Source organism: Pagrus major, chromosome 15 (genome assembly GCF_040436345.1).
Source record: "Pagrus major chromosome 15, Pma_NU_1.0".
Lineage (NCBI taxonomy): Eukaryota > Metazoa > Chordata > Actinopteri > Spariformes > Sparidae > Pagrus > Pagrus major.
The window spans coordinates 10223099-10242792 of NC_133229.1; the positions used below are offsets into that span (position 1 = coordinate 10223099).

At 42.4% G+C, this 19694-nt stretch overlaps 1 protein-coding gene across 1 annotated transcript; it reads right to left on the bottom strand.

Annotated features, from left to right (window-relative positions):
- Positions 1-654: 654 nt before the first annotated feature.
- thbs2a (thrombospondin 2a) lies at positions 655-19388 on the bottom strand. The gene is made up of 23 exons (XM_073482328.1): positions 19221-19388; positions 18854-18925; positions 18069-18622; positions 17565-17649; positions 15087-15286; positions 13228-13368; positions 13049-13142; positions 12484-12648; positions 11091-11267; positions 10597-10770; positions 9144-9271; positions 8885-9037; positions 7461-7679; positions 7259-7366; positions 7001-7160; positions 6782-6900; positions 6460-6694; positions 4665-4892; positions 4284-4555; positions 4104-4201; positions 3749-3888; positions 2705-2735; positions 655-2354 (listed from the first exon to the last, which is right to left on the bottom strand). The coding sequence occupies exons 2-23, from the start codon at positions 18918-18920 to the stop codon at positions 2351-2353; spliced, it is 3552 nt and encodes a 1183-aa protein (XP_073338429.1). The 5' UTR covers positions 18921-18925; positions 19221-19388; the 3' UTR covers positions 655-2350.
- Between the last annotated feature and the right edge of the window lie 306 nt (positions 19389-19694).

Sequence of the window (19694 nt, forward strand, 5' to 3'; positions counted from 1 at the left end):
ATTGACGTTACATTGTTAGTGTTTCTTTGCTTTCATGAAAATAGAATACAATGAAAATTAAATGGATGAAAATGTTTTTTTTTTCTTTGAGATGGGGATTCTTTGAAGAAATCAGACATAAATGCAAACCTGATGATATTTCATATTTTTCTTTTTGTGAACAATTTCTGTGATAAAACCAAAACCAGCAATGAATTGATGCTATCTGTCTTTTTGTGCATCCAAAGCCTGATGTAGGTTTTCCACGGTGCCAAAGTTATGTCTAAAAACTATTAAAAATACATAAATCAGCCGAACTGTTGCACTTTGTGACATGTTCCTTTCTTTACCATGAACATGGGCACTGCAGTTTCTGACTCAATCTGACAAATATCCTCCTGCTGCTGTAAATGCTCATTAGTGCACCAAATGTGTATTAATCCGCCACTGAAAATAGTCCCCAAGAGATGTATAATTTACTCGTGTTTGAGTAACTTTTGTTAAAAACCACGGTGCCTAGCTGTTTATGGAAATTATCAAGCCTTTGTTAAAAATGAAACTACATTTTTTGCGGCAGCTATTTTAGATCTAGCTAGTATGATGAGTATAGATCTAAGTATGAAGGTAATCACTAATTGGACCCCTGTCAATCCTCATGTATATAATCAACAAAAATGGTGTACAAGTGATTTATTTATGAAACAGAACAATCTTACACTAATGTTTGTAGAAAATGTATATCTAACAACACAAGTACAAAAGAAATTTACATTTTGTGCATTGCAAACTCTCAAACAAAATGAACAAGATGGAAACCAAACATGAAAGAACACGAATGCTATACAGACTAACCACAGAAAGGTTTTTCACTGACATGTCCTTGATCCACATTACACAGTCACACAGTCACACTTTGTTTTTGGAGACCTTCATCGGGATTCCTTTTTTTCCACCGACACTGCAAAGATTCACAACATCCGTAAGTGATACTTATGACAAACATATGCATTAAAAAAGTAATTTGTATAAAATGTTTTCACTGTATTTGATCGTCATGACTCCATCGCACATAATGACTGCCTGCTGAACCTCAGACTCTCAGCTTTTAATGTGATATGTCACTTGGCGCTTGGTACATGATATTAGATTCACAAGGAACCAGGCACTTGTGCAATTCTCTTTATTTCACCAATTTTTAAACTGATGTTTTAACCCTAATGTTTCTTTTTTGTGCTACAGATACAGAGTCTTTCAATATCAGGTAAAAAAAACAAAAGGGTGCTGCAGTGCCAGAAGGACATTTTGCAGCCAGTTTTGGTGATGGATCATTAATAAGCACTGAGAAATGTTTCACGTGTACCAAAGTGATATATCACTTTGAGGACAACGAGGCACTGTCTGGACAGCTAAAAAAAATAAACAGTGGCTTTTTTTTTTACATACACATACTACCCAAATAAACTTTCTTCGGCAGCTGCTATCACATACATAAACACGTGCTGTGTTTATGTATGTGATTACTTACAAGCAGCTGATGTTTATCCTCTCCGAAGCTTTACGCTGAAAGAAAAACTAACAAGGAAAGGAAGTGCATGACAACGCTAAAAAAAAAATCTTGCAATATAATGTGTTATTTTGACTTGCGTGATATTCAATTATGCATTTTGTCAGTGTAAACAAATAAATAATTATTTACAAACTCTAGCAAAAAATGCAAACAAACAAAACAAGCGAAGCATAAATAATTTACAAAAGGAATTATAATACAGACTTAGTATAAACATCTTTGGCACTTACTAAAATGGCTTATTTAAATCGTTCACTCAAGTTCTCCGTTAAAAAAAAAAAAAAGTAAAAAAAAAAAGAAAACACATTCAGGATGAAAGGAATGAGGAGAAATAGTAATGGACTTGAGAGATGATTATGCTTTGGTTACAGTTTATGTTAGATGTCAGACACTTTATGATCAGTTGTTCTTAAAACAGAAGCCATGAATGAGCCGAAAGACAGAGAACAACCGAGTCGCTTACAAGCTTCAGAAAGTAAGAAACTGTAGGAAAGCACATACAGCATGTAAGTGGTTGTACAATGAGTCCTTTAAATTGTAGACATAGGTACAATAGTTATAATTAGATAATCTGACGAGGCTTTTTTAAAAACTTGTCCACTCTCATTCGTTTTTCTTTCCCAGCGTGGGAAATGCATCAACAGGAAAACTGAAATCGGCCACGGTTTCCTCTCCAGTGGCAAAACACGGAAAAAGTACGGAAAGTCTCATTTACGTTGAAATGGATTCAGCGATGATGTGATGTTTACTTTGAGGGATTCTTGTCTCTTGCCTTCTGGTGTTTTCCTATCAGGCTTGATTCAGTTATCTGTGAAGAGATGAGAAAATAGCTTCCATTACCGCCACATTTATAATCAAATCTAGGACACTCGATGAAATTCACACGGTCAAAGTGCCAGAGTGCAGCAACAACATGTGCGCTGTGTGCGTCAAAAAAAGCGTGTCTTCAGTAATGTGGCTGTGATTGTGAACAAGGCTGCAGGGTTATTTTCCACTGTTTAGCACTCAACAGAAGATCTGAAGTCCTTGGACCGACTCACAAGGTCTTTCACAATGCATCTGGGGCATTGTACACGGGCAAGCTGACAGGCAGAAACATAGCGTGACTCTTTTTCTTGCTTCAGCCAAACAACAACACATAATTCCTTTCATCGTTACCTTGTGAACACTGTTGGCAACTCCGGCTTATCTGAGGTTTGAGAAAGATGTTGAAGGTTTAAAGACTTTATCCACATTATTAAAGCAGGGAGGAGGTTTTCTCCCCCATTTTCTAATATTTGTACTCTATACATATCAAGGTGTGTCAACCTTTCAGCGCATATACATACAGTATACACACAAACACAATTAGTGCAGCGAGCCTGGACCAAAAAGATCCTACATAGCTAACACCTGAAATACTCATCACCTCCAAGGCTAATGGTACGTGTCCACAGGGGCGTTTTTGGACGCAAGATGTTGCGCTGCTTCCCAGGATTGTAGTTTGACCAAAAGAAAAAAAACACCGTCCTACAGCCACGCACACTTTCTGGCTTCACTTGACTGGATGAAAGGCCCTCGTGACCCAACGTGGCGGCTCGTTTGGGAAACCTTTACAAAAATTACTGAAATGTGTTTCCGAAAATATTTTAGGCAAGAAATAAGCCATGCAGTTGCTGAATCTGTCTTCATTTTAGATCGACAACGGGTAGTTTTTATACTTTTTCAGACGTTTTCAGAGGCGGAAAGTCGTGCCACGTGTACCTGATTTGCATAAAGTAGCCTAGACCTCAACTTTATGCAAATGAGGAGTGGGCAATGCAACGCCTAGTCTCTTGAACGGAACGCAACACAACCAGAATGCTGCTTAAAAAGACAACGAATGGGAAGCCTGGAAATGATGGATCCTGTGGACACGTACCATAAACCCTTGAACACTTGTATGTGCAGCTGCTTACATTTACATATTATGCAAAACATCTGTATGTATATCTGCCAATGTTAGAAAAATAGCTAACCCTTGCCTCAGTGGCAGGAAGGTTTCACCTGGCTTCACAACCCCATAAAATAGTTTACCATGTCCTTATTAATAATTCAAGCTTATCCACTGACAGGAAAGAGCTCCAAGGATATTTTTGTGCCTTAAACAGCTCCCCCACATCATATTTGACAGACAAACATTTATGGTAGGAACTTTAAGGTAATGAAAGTGTTGGCACTAACCTCTGCACTCATACTTGAGGTCGGAGAAGAACACCAGCTCTTGCGAGAAGACAAACAAGCCTAGCCTTCCTCCGGCGAACGTCTTGTCATAAACCGGTCCTGAGTCGGCCATGATCTGTTTACCTTCATAGACCACAACCCTGCAAAATACAAGACAAAATTCTCAATGTGTTGAGATTATAATGCTTATTAATGTATAGAATATTCTGTCACTATATTCAAGGATGTAAATCAGATAAGTGAATCTTTCTATGATCGTCTAAAAGGTCATGTGGCAGAAACACTGCAGTGGAGGGACCCTTTGAAGGAAAAGTTGCTGATCATCACAAATGTTCCGCTCAACTTTATCTCTTACCTTATAAAACCAGTCTTCGGTCTGTGGATGAGATGCCACCTGTAAGCTGTGTAATCCTTCCAACCAATGTTTTTGGGGTCGTGCCACAGAGTACGCACCTAAGCAAAACAGTACACAACACTTAATACTGCAGCTACAGCCTTTTAAAACGGACCAACTAGCACTTAGACTGCTGCCCACCTGTCCGGGAGTGTTGCCCGTGTGCCACAAAGCATTCCTGAGGTTTTCTCCGGTGCCAGTGGTTGAGTTGACGACTTTGAGCGAGACGCCAGAAATGCCAAAGGCCTTGGAGGGCTTGTCCTCCCAGTAAGTCTGTGTGATCTGCTTCCACATCACTACATAAAAGCGCCCACTCGACTGGTAGCCGAACACAAAGCCTGCATAGTCGTCGTCTCTGTCCGTGTTCACGTACATCGTTCCACTGAAGTCCACAGCGCTGAACTCATCAAAACCTGTGAGGGTGTGAGAGGAATGTGAGGCTGTCTTAGGACTCTGTTCAAATTCTTTCAAAGAGCAGCAAATTAACATGAAGTGGTTGTTGGGAGTGAACATGCTGCTCACCTACTGCGATGCCTGGGTCAGAGTTGGCAGTCTGAACCAGCTCTTTGCCCTGATGTCGGACCACCCAGTTTGGATCAATTTGAGTGGTTCCCTTGGGATCCAAGTGGACCATCTGGAACTTCCTGAAGTCTGTGACACTGATGGCGTTGTTCTCCGGACACACATCAAGAATATCTGGGATACTGTCGTTGTCAAAGTCATCTTTGCAGGCGTCGCCTCTTCCATCGCCTGTAATATATCAAATGAATAGCACTGACCTTTAAATGCGTGATATAAATGACATCTTATCCTATTTTTCCATAGATTGGGAAAATCTCCATGGCAGCTCATGTGAGTGTCATAATACTCCCACTGCAGTGAGTGTTGAGGAACTTCTCCAAGATAATATGAGTGGGGAAAAGAGCAATTCCTCCCCGGGAACTGTCTTTAATACGTTTGCCAAGTGTAAGGAAAATCAGCCATTATTTCATGCTGTGACAACTTCCACTGATACTCTAACTATCTGAGGCCTGAAGTCTATTATAGCCAGACTGCAGGCCAGGAGCTCACAGTGGAAAGGACGCCAGTGGCTAATGAAGGCCACTGTGTCGAAGTAGCTAGCTGCTTTCTGTCATCATCTTTGTTATTTCACGAGGGGCTAAAACGATTCTATCAAATAAACACTATCTGACGAGCTGTGAAGAAAGTGAACTCGTCAGTGTCCGGGCCCTACCTCCTTTGCGGTCTGTTTCCAGTTACAGACAGCTGTACAAACTCCAGGTAACCCTGCTCAAATTGGACGCTGTGGATTAATCACGAGTGAAGCCTGAAGGAAATAAAACTTTCACAGCCTGGCGTGTGCCCTCCACTGAAGTCATGCAGAATGACATCAGCCATGCCAACCCTGTCATTGACTCTTTCCACAGCCACCACATTTCACACCTGCTGTAGTGAAGCTAATTGCTAACTGCAAAAACATCTGGGAGAAGGCGCACCAAAGCAAGATGTGAACATCACAGAGTAATGTCATGAACTGTTAACTAATGTTAATTAAATGCTAAATAAGCCATTAATGGCGCAATTGATTTGTCAGCTGCGGTTTCCCATGTTAGGAATGAACTCTCAATCTCGAATTCAAGCCAATACGGACAAAAAGTCCTTTAAGTGCTCTGAAAAATTCAATTTCATGACAACTTAGAAACTCCTGCTAAAAGGGCTCATGATACAATCAAAAGCGCTGATGTCTGGTCACAGACTTTCTCATATTACAGCTAAACAGTACACTAAAATGTGTTTCTGAAACATTTGAAGCAAGAAATAGGCAATGCAGTAAAGCACTTCCTAGTTAGACAGTTTGATTTGAGTTTTGTTCTTGACATCAAACCCAAGAATGTTGGGGTTAGGTTAGGAGACTAGGGTAGGCTTTACAGGTTTCTCAATGATTGGATGATTCCATTGCCATCCTAGCTAAAGAAATATTGCTACCCTTTCTCGATCAGACTGTCTTTGGAGACGAGCTTACAAGTGCAATCTGTAGTTTGAGCAACAGCGGTGAAAGATTTTAGAGCGGGAACTTTGGATGCAGGCATCATTCAAGGAAGTTAAAAAAAATTTGATTTGCATGAACTAGCAACACTGTACAAAGATGGCTGAAAATCGGCAACGTTTCCCTTTAAAACCAAAAATTTTAGTACTGTCACTTATGCATCACTGCATTAAACAGTATGTATACTATTGGGCAAATATGCAGAAACTATGCACAGCTTGATTCCCCCAACACTGCAACCTTTCAACTCTTTAAATGTTACTTCCTCACCATCAGAGTCCAGCTGGTCTGCGTTGGGTGTCAGCCTGCAGTTGTCCTTCTCGTCAGGTACACCATCATCATCATCATCATAGTCACAAGCGTCTCCTTTGCCATCCTTGTCATGGTCAGCCTGGTTGGCGTTGGCCACATAGGGACAGTTGTCCAGGTTGTTCTGATGGCCGTCTTCATCAATGTCCTGGTTGTTGTCGCACTGATCTCCAACCAGGTCATTGTCAACATCAGTCTGTTGGATAAATATGGGCAGAGGTTTAACACTTACTGTAGCTACTGTCATGGATCACGTCATTATTTATGTAGTGTAGTTAAATACCTGGTCAGGGTTGTGTAGCAGTGGACAATTGTCGCACTGGTCACCGACTCCATCCATGTCAGTGTCCTTCTGTTCAGTGTTGTACACGTAGGGGCAGTTGTCGCTCTCATTCATGATTTCTGAGGAAAAAGGGGCAGTTGATGATATACTCTCAAGAATTTAAGGTACAAACATAATAATTAGCTCAGTATTTTATCTGTTTAGGCTTGGCTATTTTACCATCTCCATCAATGTCCACCGCGCAGGCGTCCCCTTCTCCATTGTGGTCAGTGTCTATTTGAGCAGGGTTATGTTCATAGGGACAGTTGTCGCAGCGGTCACCCACTTCATCCTTGTCGAAGTCGAACTGGCGAGGGTTGTAAAGGAGGGGACAGTTGTCCTGTGGTGGGAAAAAGGTTGGTAGGGGATTTTTTGATTAGAAAAATGAATCTGATCAGAGATTTAAACATGTCCTCCATGTGTTAGAAACCATCGTACCCTCTCATCTAGAATTCCATCATTGTCGTCGTCCTTGTCGCAAGCATCTCCTTGACCATCTTTGTCAAAGTCTTCTTGTCCAGAGTTGGGAAGGCTAGGGCAGTTATCCTGAAATAGTAGTGGAAAGTTCAGAAGTGGTATAGGTTAGAATCACAGCAGGATAGGCTTTAATCAAATGAGCTGAAGAAATCTAATGAAATACCTTCTTGCAGTGATAAGTGGCATTGGCACCACACACGAGGTTCATATTGGGCCAGCCATCCAAGTCGGAGTCCTCTCCACAAATGAAGCCGTCTCCAGCGTAGCCAGTCCTACACTCGCACTTGTACATGGGGTCACTGAAGTGGCTGATGTAGATGCATTCGGCATACTTGTGACAGTTGTGGGTCTTGTCCTTGCACGGGTTCTCTGGCTCACACACCTAAAGAAACAACAGGGCAGATTTATCACCAACCACATCCAAACAGGCCTGAAACAGAGGAAAGATGGCCCTCTATGTCCTTCTCATTAGATTTTTTAAACAGTTTCCATTTTGTTGTCAGGCTATGATGACATGTCTAATTCAAGATTATACTACTACTCCTAGTATGATTCTTTTTGGATAGGCACTCAAAGCTGAGGGCTGCTGCAAATTAAAGTGGAGGTCTTGTGGAGAAATCTAGGACAAAGCCAAAATGTGGGGCACTTGATTTTATAAAAACCCAGTAAATGCATCATACATCCCACTATGACCCACTGTTGCCCCTTTATTGCAGCACAAGGTATTCACAGCTGCCACTCATTACCAGAGGATGAACAGAACACCAGTTTGGATGCCACTCCATGAGCTCATCGAGCAGAAAGTGACAGTATGAACAGGCCTTTCATCGAAACTGTGAAATGGAGCCCCTTTTTGCCAGCAATGAAACAATTCCCTTTTCCCCAAATCAATTAGTGAATTTGGGGCATCATCTCAAAGACGAGCAGCTGCGGAGGCCACAGAGTGACAAAATGGTCCGCAAGGGATGTTATGTAAGTGTCTGATGGAGTGGCACAACAAGTTTTTCAGTTCTCCAGGGACTCTGTGAATTCAGGGTGCAGAAAAGTTATTAATATGACATGTTTGGAAGTTACCTGTCGTACAGCTAAATTATAGCAGGAGTTATGAGGAGTGGAAAGTGGAAATACTGAGCTGTTAAGAAAAAGCTTCATATAATTTTTGCCTTAATAAAAGCACTGATCCATTCGACGTCTACAGTAGAAATACAGTACTGTTCCAATCTGCCTCTGATCTTACAGTGAAGGAGATGTATAACAGATGTTTGTTGTTAAGAGTTGCCCAACTCTCCTCCCTCCCCCTCTGCTTGCTGATATTGGGTCAAGGTGAGTCTAATTTATATATGGTGGCCTAGGGCCTCCCCTCCAACACTGTGCAAACACTCTCACTGCAAGAATGAGGCTTATAAATCACCGGAGCTGCTGCTTCCATCATTCATAAATTTGGATCTGACATGCAAAAATCCACACTGCCTGGAGCTCAAGGCCCACAGTTTATCCTTTCCTTTACCCTGTTTTGTTCTCACTTGTTTGACTGGCATCCAATCAGCAGTCTGTTATTACCACTGAATGAAAGTAACTTCAACTCACCTGTTTGTTCTTCTTGGCAGCCTCCACACCCATACCAAAAGGCTGGGTGCCCTTGTAGCGCTTGGGACAGGGCAGGCAGTGGAAACCTGGATCGGTGTTGACGCAGCGCTGCGTTCCAGCAACTTTGTAGCAAACATCAGATACCATGTCGCACTGGAGGTGGAAGGGAAAAGCATCAGTAAAATGTAAACTAACAATTACATAATTGAAGTCTTAAACGCATGTATGGTTTGTGCACATGAGAAAAACAAGAACCTACCTCGTTAATGTCTTCACAGTGGGTACCATTTCCACGGAAACCAGCAGGGCATGGGCCACACTCCCAGGATCCATCTGGAGCGCTGTTGCAATCCACTCCACCAAAGCATGGGTTAGAGAGACAGCCATCTGCAAAGGATTTGGATGACAATAATGGATACAAACAAGGGAAATTGATTTATAATTCCCTGGACATATCTGAACAGAGTGCCTCCAAGTGACTTAGCTTTAATTTGTAATGGTTTTTACCTCAATGATGGCACTTCAAGATAAACCCCCAGGAGCTGTGACGCACTTTTCACCCAAATTACGTAAAAGAACATATCTTTTCTGCATGAAACCAATGTTTCATAATCTGTGGGTTTTATTTAACCTAGTTTGGCTTTTTATTGCCTCCTGGCTGATGCAACCGAGGCAAATAGTATATAGTGTTGGTTTGAGTTTGTGGGGCTCTTTCCAGAAGCAGTGGGTCTACCCTTGTTTCTTATGCAGTGATATTAGTCAGTAAGTGAGAAAAACCTTTTGTATATAATTTGAACCAACCCTTTAAAGTCTGCTTTCATTCAAAAAACGTTATAAACATAAAGTTATATAAGTGAAGCAACAATACTATGAGTCTATAGCCATGCTAGCTATGCTACTTAGGCTTAATGCTAATGTTAGCATGCTTACATGCTCGAATGTTTAGCAGGTGAAATTATTAAGATGTTGAGGATTTTAGTTCAGGGTGTTAGCATGCTAACATTTGCTAATTACTGCTCAACACAAAGTACAGCAAAGGCTGATGGGTATGTCATAATTTTGCAGTTTCTTCATCGACAATTCTCCGCTATCCTTTACATAGATAGATAACCGTTAGCGACGTTAGCTAGTCACACACTAACGTTAGGTCGCTATGGCTCTTTTTTTACACTTGGTGCTTCGAAGAGCTGCCAAAAATGAAAGTGACTGACCTATGAGCAGTAAAGCTACGACCTCATGGCTCAATAAGGGATTTAAATTTTATGTGTCCAGCCATAGCATATCTTCAATTACAAAGGCCTTCCTTCATTTTAGCAGCCAGCTAGGCTAGCTGACAGGCTAACCTAATTAAAAACACCTACGGGATTATCTAAGTGATAAAAAATGAACTATGAACGATATATACAAAGTGAACTGTGGCAAGTGAAGTATTTTAACAAAGTTGTGGATGAAAAAGCTATGATATAACTATTGTCGTATATGTTAAAGTTGGCACCAGAAGCAAAAAGACATGCAGTTTTGACTCAAAAATGAAAATGTCAACCTCAAGGTGGCATAAGAGAAACAGTCATAGGCTCACCAAAGTCAGGGGGATTCACCCTCTGGAGATCATGAATGTCTGTACAAATTTAACTGCATCCATCCAGTAGTCGGTGAGATATTTCTGCATGGCTGCATGGCTGAAAACAAAATGTAAAGTGACTGGTACTCACCAATAGGACAGTCTTTTTTGTTGCAGGCAGCTTCGTCGTTGGCCTCTCCAATACACTTCCTGCCGCCATGCTGAGGTTGAGGGCTGTTGCACTCACGCATTCGAGTTTTGACTCCCCCTCCGCATGTTGCTGAACAGGTTGCCCATGGAGACCAAGGACCCCAACTACCATCAACTAAAAGCATACGGAAATAGATGTTAGTTAATCTTGACATTGAGCATTTTATTCCACAAATATTCTAATTCTTTGTTTCTAAATAAAAATATGTCAACACTTGAAGTCTAAAATCTGAATAGCTGCAGGAGAGTCAGAAGCCTGGAATTTAATCCCACAAGAGAAAACATATTGAGCTGATTTGAGTCAACATTTCCTGAGAGACAGACAAGAGGTCAGTCCAAAACACATGGGGAATGTTGCCTTAGGGGAACTATTAGGCATAATGAAGTTTGGTTGTTGGACATCGACTCTGCTTTGCGTGCAAGTAAAATACTTACTGGGACACGGCTGGGCAGTGCAGCGCTGAGTCTCTCTCCCACTTCCTTCGCAGTCTTTGCCCCCCAGCTGTGGCACGGGAGCATTGCAGTGACGTATTCTGGTGATCTGTCCTTCTCCACAGGTCACAGAGCAGGACGACCACGGTGACCACAAACTCCACCCTCCGTCCTGGCGAACTGGGTATCAAACATCAAACACGTGAGGCAGAGATAACCAAAACAAACGTCATGCATTATCCACTGGATCTCCACTCAGTCAAATGGTTACAGACATGTTTAATTTGCAGGAGTAAAAAAAAATGGGGACCACATTTTCTACAAGTAAACATTTGATTCTGGCGACGATGGCTCGGTTTCAAAGATGTTCCGAGACACTTGCGCCAGTATTTATGTCATTGTGGGTAAACTGTTCTCCAGCGGTTAGGCTGATTCAGTCACTCACACAGACGCAGTGTAATGTTAGCTGCAGCAATAAAACATGTTAACCCTCGCAATCTATCAAACTCCCAATGCATCAGTTTTGAAATCAACCATCTCCTGACACCCCACCTCACATACAGTTCATATAATGATCAAATTCAGTTACATTTTAGGTTTCTGCATGGCAGGCGGTGGTGATTCATTGCACTATGGAACACCCTCTCAGCCAATGATTTATTTGGAATTAACTTGGCTGGGCACACCCTGCAACCCGACCATGAGATCCAGCTCTTCACTAGGATTCAGCCTCACTCAGATGGATCTATTTTCAACAGATTTATGGAAGCGTGAACTCGCACAGTGAGGATCTCATCTCATATTTAACTCTGTGCTGATTTTTCCATAGTTCTGTCATGAGCCTCTCTTCTATTACTACCGATGCCATATATCTAAAGGGGAATTCCACCAATTTTACACATTAAAGTGTGTTTACAGTTCTTAGGAGTACGAATGCATATGTGAAACAAGTAGTATAAAGCCTTTAGTGGCTGCAGAGGAAACTGCATGTAATCTGATAAATTGGCCTCAGTGATGAGACTCAGTGGCTGCATTATGGGTAATGTAGGCACCAGGTTTTGAAAAGCAGTCCACAGGTCTAACATTGCACTCCTATATCACTGTTGGAATCATAATAGACAGTTTACAAACAAAATTATCAAAATTGATAAAGCAGAACCAGAGATATTGCCTGACGCCTACATTACCCACAATGCAACTTAGCCATTGAGTGACATCACTGGAGGTAATTTATCAGATTACATGCAGCTTCCTCTGGAGCCACAAAAGGCTTTACTTTTTTCAAACATGCAGTAGTACTCCTCGAGACCTGTAAACACACTTTAAATATGTTAAATTGGTGGAGTTACCCTTTAAATAAAAACAGTGAGAGAGAAAAACTCAAGATTATGCTCACCACGGCTATCGCATTTTCCGAGGCTGCACTTGCGGGTCTGGATAGAAGGTCCGGTGCAGGGGTTACTGGTTGCATCACATGAACGACCCCTTTGTTGAGTTCCTGTTCCGCAGGTGACCGTGCACTCCGTCCACTCTGACCACAGGGACCAGCCATCCTCACTGTCTTTAGTTGGAAAACATCAAAGCACAGTGAACATTTTGTTCTTTTGTTTGCATAAGAAGCACTTCCCTTCAATATTTACGTAATGTCAAAAAACGGGGCAATAAAAGAGATCACAGCCGCACTGTTTTTATTCTTTATGTCAGCCTGTTCATCGCATGACCTCATCTGAAAAACCCACAGTAGCCTTTCTGAGCGTCCTATATTTTAACCAATAAATATGTGGTTCGCTCACAAAGACAAACTGGCTGCAACAGTCCTGTGGTATTAAAATTTAATACGTGTGGAATATTGTTTTTACAGCACACTGAGCCATTAATTTAAAATAGCATGCATGCGTAAAACTTTGTGTGTTTATAAGCACGTTTATATGCTGGAAGCGTTGGCTAATCCGACTACTTACGCAGACACACAGGGCAGCACTCGCCGTCGACAAATGAGGGGCTGGCACAGGCTACTGCAGGGCATGTGATCTGGTGGCACACGATCTTGGACTCCTGCCATCCATAAATATCAGAGATACATCAGGGTCACTGACATCCACTGTAAATCTATACATGTTTCCTTATGACTTGGCACTACCTGGCAGGTACATTTGGTGCAGCTGTCCACAACCCAGTCTTCCTTATCGTCAAACAGCCGGCCATCCTGCCAGCACATGTTTTTCTCTTTAGTGTTCCTCATCCTCCCAAGGGCCTCCTTCATGACTGAGTTCTCCTCTGTCTGAACATACAACAACAGACAGATTTGTAGTCAGGACGCAGATCAGTCAGAAACCATGAGGACTAACTCACGAGAAAGGTGAGCTGCATTCCATTCAGTATGTGAAGGTGAAGGTATATACACCTGCTGACAAGTCGGCGCTTTTAAGAGCGCACATGTGAGGTTACTTTTCCACAGGTGGAACCGGGGATAGTATTCCCTGCTCCTGATGAAATACTGTCTCACTTAAATATTATCTGTACAGAATGTGTTGATAATTTGTCAAGTTAAACCACAAATATCACTCCAACCATACAAATCATAATGTTTCAAGGTGCAATATGTAAGATTTTTTGTTTAAAATTTTCAAAAATAAACTAAAATTATCAACAGAATGTGAAGAAATAAGAGTGTTGACATTATATCAAAGGTGTTTCTGTCTTGCAGAGATATCTTCTAAGGCTAGCACGCTAATCAGCTAGCCCCGGACTCTCTTTTCTCATAAAACCGGTCCAAGCTCCCAGTCTGGTTGCTTACTGCACGGCTAACTGAGCTAACTAGTTAACGGCAGCTACAGTTAGCAGTGATATGTGATACGTGATATATCTGATATGTGATATGCTGCCCCCTATTGTTTTGGAGTATGAATTGAAAAGGTGGCCAATTCCTACATATTGGACCTTTAAGGGCTATATGTAGCAAGCTGTCATACTTTTAATGAACCTTTCCAACCAGCATATACCCCTCACTGGCTCAATGAAGCATCATATCATTTTGAGACGTCTTTCTTTAAGCTTCATGAGGGAAAAGAGGCTCGCGGACCAGAAAGAAGAATGACAAATTCTTAAATGAACTCCAAAAAGCTTCTCCATTGTATTAATGATAATACCCTTGTAAAATGCTAATTTCAAAATGTGCTTCTCATTACTGCAAATTGCAAACACTTAAATTTCTTTATGTCTCTAATGTTTCCTGGAAAACAGCCCATTGAAAAGTGCTGCTTAACTTTGGACTTTGTGACCTCCAACCCAATTGGAGACCAGGGGATCTCTGGCTGGACGCCTGAACACTTGGGAACTGTCAGTCGATAAACTACTGCCAAAGGTTTGTGTGTATGCAAGTGTGTGTGTGAGTGTGTGCGTCCGCCCATTTGGAAAAAGGAGGCAGCAGTGTGCAGCACTAGAATCTAAGACACCACTCGGTCTGGAAGAGCCTCAGGGACCCTTCTCATCCCAGTCGTTTTTTTTTTTTCCCAAGGTTCATGCCCAGACTCTCTTATTGCTGGGAGGCTCCCAGAGGAAACACATGGGCTGTTTAAACACAGCCAGACATTAGCCCGGACCCCATCGCTGCCAGGGGAACACTTCCTATATCCACATGTAACATGTCATAAAGTCTGTCTGACTCACGCTGCCACAGATAGCAGGAGTCCGACGGGTTCAGCCATCACGGGCTACTCTATAAACAGTCCTGCGGCTACTTACTGTTTGCTTTAAAACTAATGTAGGTTACCTAGTAACCTAATTCAAACCTCTTACGTCCTGGCTGCCGCGCAGAGGATTGGGTCATTTATTTTCCTAAAATGTCAATTTCCTTTGAAAATGTTGATTCTCTCCCCTCTCAGAGAGAAAGATTTTGCTGATTTCACATTCGTCACTTAAATTGGGTTGTAACGTGCAGCAAAAACAAAGGCAAATTGGGATTAAGTTGTTTTACACTCCGTCACTTCTAATACTTACCACTTTTTGCAAGCCATCAATGAGGTTGCTGACAACGACACGTAGGCCTTTGAGCTCCTGGAACATGGTGCTGAGTTCCTCGCACGAGCGCTCACACATATCTGCGCCCACATCGTCCGTCTTCTGACCGATGATGTTTGTGGTGATGGAGGGACTCACATCCACAATTTCCGTGCTCTCGCTCACAATATTAGCATCATCTAGAGGGGGAGAAAACGAGACGTCAGGGTGAACGCGGCAGCGAGAAAGCAAATGAATGAGCAACACAGACGATGGTGATGGAAAACATATTTGAGAGATATGATGATCGAAACACAAGCACTCAGATTTCCTGTTTTCTCGTACGCAGACAAACGCTCACAACAATGTGGTGATTACGATGTTTATTGTGTTCCCAAAAACAGATGTTTGGTCAGTGGTGTTTGACTTGAAAAATGTATCTGTTTGAAATGGTGACGCTAAATCTTTCCACCAGAGATGACAGCAGAGTTGGCAATGTGGAGTTAAAAAAGGAACAAAAAAACTGAAATCTGGGTGTTCTTTGTGTGAACCACACTGCTGCCGTAGCTCTCTTCAACCTTTTAGCTAAGTTGACACATCCAACACGAACTTAACAGACTGGAATGACCACACAGACGGATTTACAAGGAGCCTGTGAAGCTCACGGTCTTGTCCTGGAGATGCCCTTGTCTAGATGTCGGCAGAGCGAAATACAAAGTGTGTGAAAATCCCTCCAGTCATCATTTATCCCTAACACTCAAAACCCCTGTGGATGGATGCAATTTAAAACTACGGGGTTTAAAGGGCATAAAGAGGCTAAATGTTGAGTCTTTGCACAATCTGCAAATCTGCAGCAGGAAGTCCACCCTAGATTAACGTGTCTACCAGCTGTGATCTTTGTGCAATGCAGACAGACAAAAATGCACATCACAGGGCTGGACGGGGCATCTTGTGTGTGCGTGGAGTTTGCATTAAACCATATGAAAGTTCTGAGCATCTATCTATGAAGTTCCCACTGAACTTTCCTAACGTGTGATGCTGAAAACAAACACACAACACACATATCAAAGCTCCACGGAATTCGTTCAGCCAAAGCACAGCGCATATCTGCAACTGCTTTGGACCTCGCTATGTAAATTGGCGAAGATTAATGGCAGGCAGGGGGACTCTAAATCATGAAGTCGTCCAAATTGCCCAATGATGTCCCACTGTAGCTAGTGCTGTGTTTTCTTTCCTTTTCAGTCTGCTGGATTCATTCAAATCTCAGTGGGGCTTCACGCTGCGTGTGTGCATGTGAACGCGTGCTAGCTCGTCTGCGAAAGCATTTACACATTCTTCTCTCGCTGATAGACAGTCTCTGCTTTCTCAAAGAGGTAGAGGAAAGAATTAAAAAGGACCAAAAAGGCTTGCCTAGTTTTAATGCTGCTCATTAATGTCCAACATGACAGGTTTTTATGAGGGTGGCTTGTGTGGGTTTATGAGTGACTCCTGGCATTAAGAGTGCTACCAGTGCAGAACCTTGACTGGTACCAGCCAGCATGCAGAAAACTTCCAGGCCTTGGTGACATTTGTTAAACAAATAAACTCATTGAGCTGGAATTCAACACTGCTTGTGGCAACAACCTCTTCATCACGGACAAATACACACACACGGCATATGGATTTGTTTTGTCATGGTGAACCAAAGATGCTGTTTCCAGGTCTGGTGCCTCTTTAGCTTTGTAAATGATGATTATCAACATATTTACTCTGCAGCCACTCTTCGTGTGAGGATCAAGAGGTATTATTCCTCATGTGAGCAAAGCTTCAGCTGAGAAAAGCAACACAGTCAGCCAATTCATGACTTCATTGTGTGTGTGTGTGCAGCTGGAAGTGGAAGCTCTCCTCTCGGCACTATAGTGTTCACTTTCTCTTTTCTATTTTCTTTCCCAGGGCATTATCCAAAGTCCACTGCCAATGGAAATAAATGTAAGCATCTGTATCTCCTTTTGTTCACCACGCACGCTGTTCGACCTCCAGCCACTGCGTCGACACGGCTGTTTCCGTAAACATGAAGTAATGGTGGGAGATATTGCCACATATCGAATCTGTGAGCTTTCTGACCCACTTCTTAAAAAAAAAAAAAAAAACGGGCGAAAGAGTTAAAAGAGAGGCGACTGGGAACGCTAAACTGTTTGGTATGGAAAGTTGTTGTGGGCGATACTTAACAAAACGCAGATACCATGCTTTGAAAGGGTTGCATGTGAAGGAGTTTCCCAATCACATCTGTGAGGTTTCAGGCTTCAAACAGTTTGCAAATATAATTATTTTGACTCATCATCTGGCTTATGAAAATCACACAAATAGGAATGGTTCCCACTAATAGAGTATGGTTGGAGAGGGAGGGTGAATGCTGGTTTAAACACCTTTAAACACATGCACGCGCGCGCACACACACACACACACACACACACACACACACACATAAATCACTCTCACCTTGTTTGGAGACCTCGCAGTCTCTGCTCAGCAGGACGTCTTCAACTGGGGTGTCAAAGATGAAACGTACATTCTGCAGAAGGCCCTGTTGGGAAAGAAAAGGCACGTCTTAATTACATATCTGGACTACTTTGGCATTATATGTGCACGTATTCCTATTCAAGCATGCATGGGGAAACTCTTGACCTTTTCACACACATTCGCACTCATTTTTACACACAAGGGGCAATTTAGAGTCTAAATTTAGAGTCCTTTCCACACAGAAAGTCCAGGGCAACACTGAGCCACTCTGCCACAATTTGAAGAGAGGCTATGTTAGTCTCCTGGAAATGTATTTAAAACCCCAATTTAGTTTCTTGTAATGTATGAGAATGTTGTAGGGTCATTTAGAGCTCCTTGCACAGCTGGAAAACTCACAAAGAGACTGAAGTAGAAAGCCAACTAAAGCTTCCATATCCTGGGAAATCCCAGTCTAGCTTTCAAAAAGCCGGAGCCTCTACTTACCCTGAAGTGGTTCTCCCGGATGGATCCCTTTGCAACGTACATGCGGCTTCCCTCAGCCTGCAGGTGCTCGTAGAAAGGCTCGTCCAAGATGTGGCTGTCTATCAGGCTGCAGCCCACAAACAAGTTTGCATTTTCCCCGTGAATATGAAGGGTGATATTCTTCCACTGCGAGTCAGACAGGTCCACATCCTCGAATGAAACCACGTTCTGGGAGTCCTCCACCCAGTAAACCAGGTCCAGTGAGTTGGCCCGTCCGTTGGACACGATCTCAAACTGCCGCTGGCCATCGGGGCCCTCCAAACCAATCAGGGTGCCCCGTGAGGCGCGGTCCTGGCGTATGCTGGCTGCAAACACAAAGCCCTCATTGTTTTGGATCTGTCGTAGGATTTGTTTTAGTATGGGGGGGCTCACTGGGGGCAGGTGGTCGAAGCGGATGAAGCGGTAAGCAGGGGCGTCTGAGTTTTGGCCCCGGAACTGTTTGGCCCCCAGAGTCTTGCGTGTGATGTGGCTGATTTCAAACAAGTCAAATGATGTCTCGTCCTCCTGCTCACCATCTACAAATCAGACGAGCGGAAACACAAGCAGGTAGTTCATTAAAATACATTAGCTATTGAAAACTGGCAACATATTTAAAGGCTTTAACCTTTACTTTCACCTTAAAAATTCACTGGAATGGATGATTTCACTTCAAGTTAATGGGACTTTTAGCATCATTATCATTATATTAATGACTATTACTATACTATCATTACTATTAATCAGCATTACAGTCATTTTCCACTTACCTTCAGGTAATGCATGGAGGAAATTAAATGATAAGAGCAGCAAGAAGAGACTTCTCCTGAGTATCATGACTCCTTCAGAAAACAACAGAAATTCCTTTTATTAGACTTCCTGGGTTTAAATGTTGAGTTTGCACTTGAGCATCCTCCTTACACATGAATAATTCAATCAATCAATCAATCAATCAATCAATCAATAATAAAGCCAGAGAAAAAAACACAATAGAAGATAAATCAGCTACAATCAAAGTGTTCACAGCATCACATGTGCAGTTTATTGTCTGTTAAGGAGTTTCTAGTTCATGTTCAACAGGTGAATTACTTTATTACTCTGTCTTTCTCTCCACACAGAAGTTCAAAGACAACTTACCTGTCGATTGCAGTTTTATTTTTATTCTTCTAAAAAGTCAGATATCCGACAAAAGAAAAAAAGAAGAAAGTTGAAATCGAGGAGAGAAACAACGTGTCTGATGATCTGAGCCGATGGTTGGATGAATGAGAAGTGGTTATCTCTTGTAAACCTCGTGCACAGAAACCGTAAAATCCACTTTGGTTGACTTCATCCACAGTGTGGAGGACTGGAGGCTCAACAGTGACTGAGGCACCCACCTCCCTCCTCCTTATATAGAGGCTGCGGAGAGCCTGTCAATCAAAACCTCTCCGGGCTCCGAGCAGTTTGAGGACGGTTGTTAAGAGACGGAGTTACATAATTATCTTCCGATGGCGTAATTTGTCTTATCCGTGCTCACACACACACACACACACACACACACACACACACACACACACACACACACACACACACACACACACACACACGGGCTGATATGGGGGACTCGTCGTG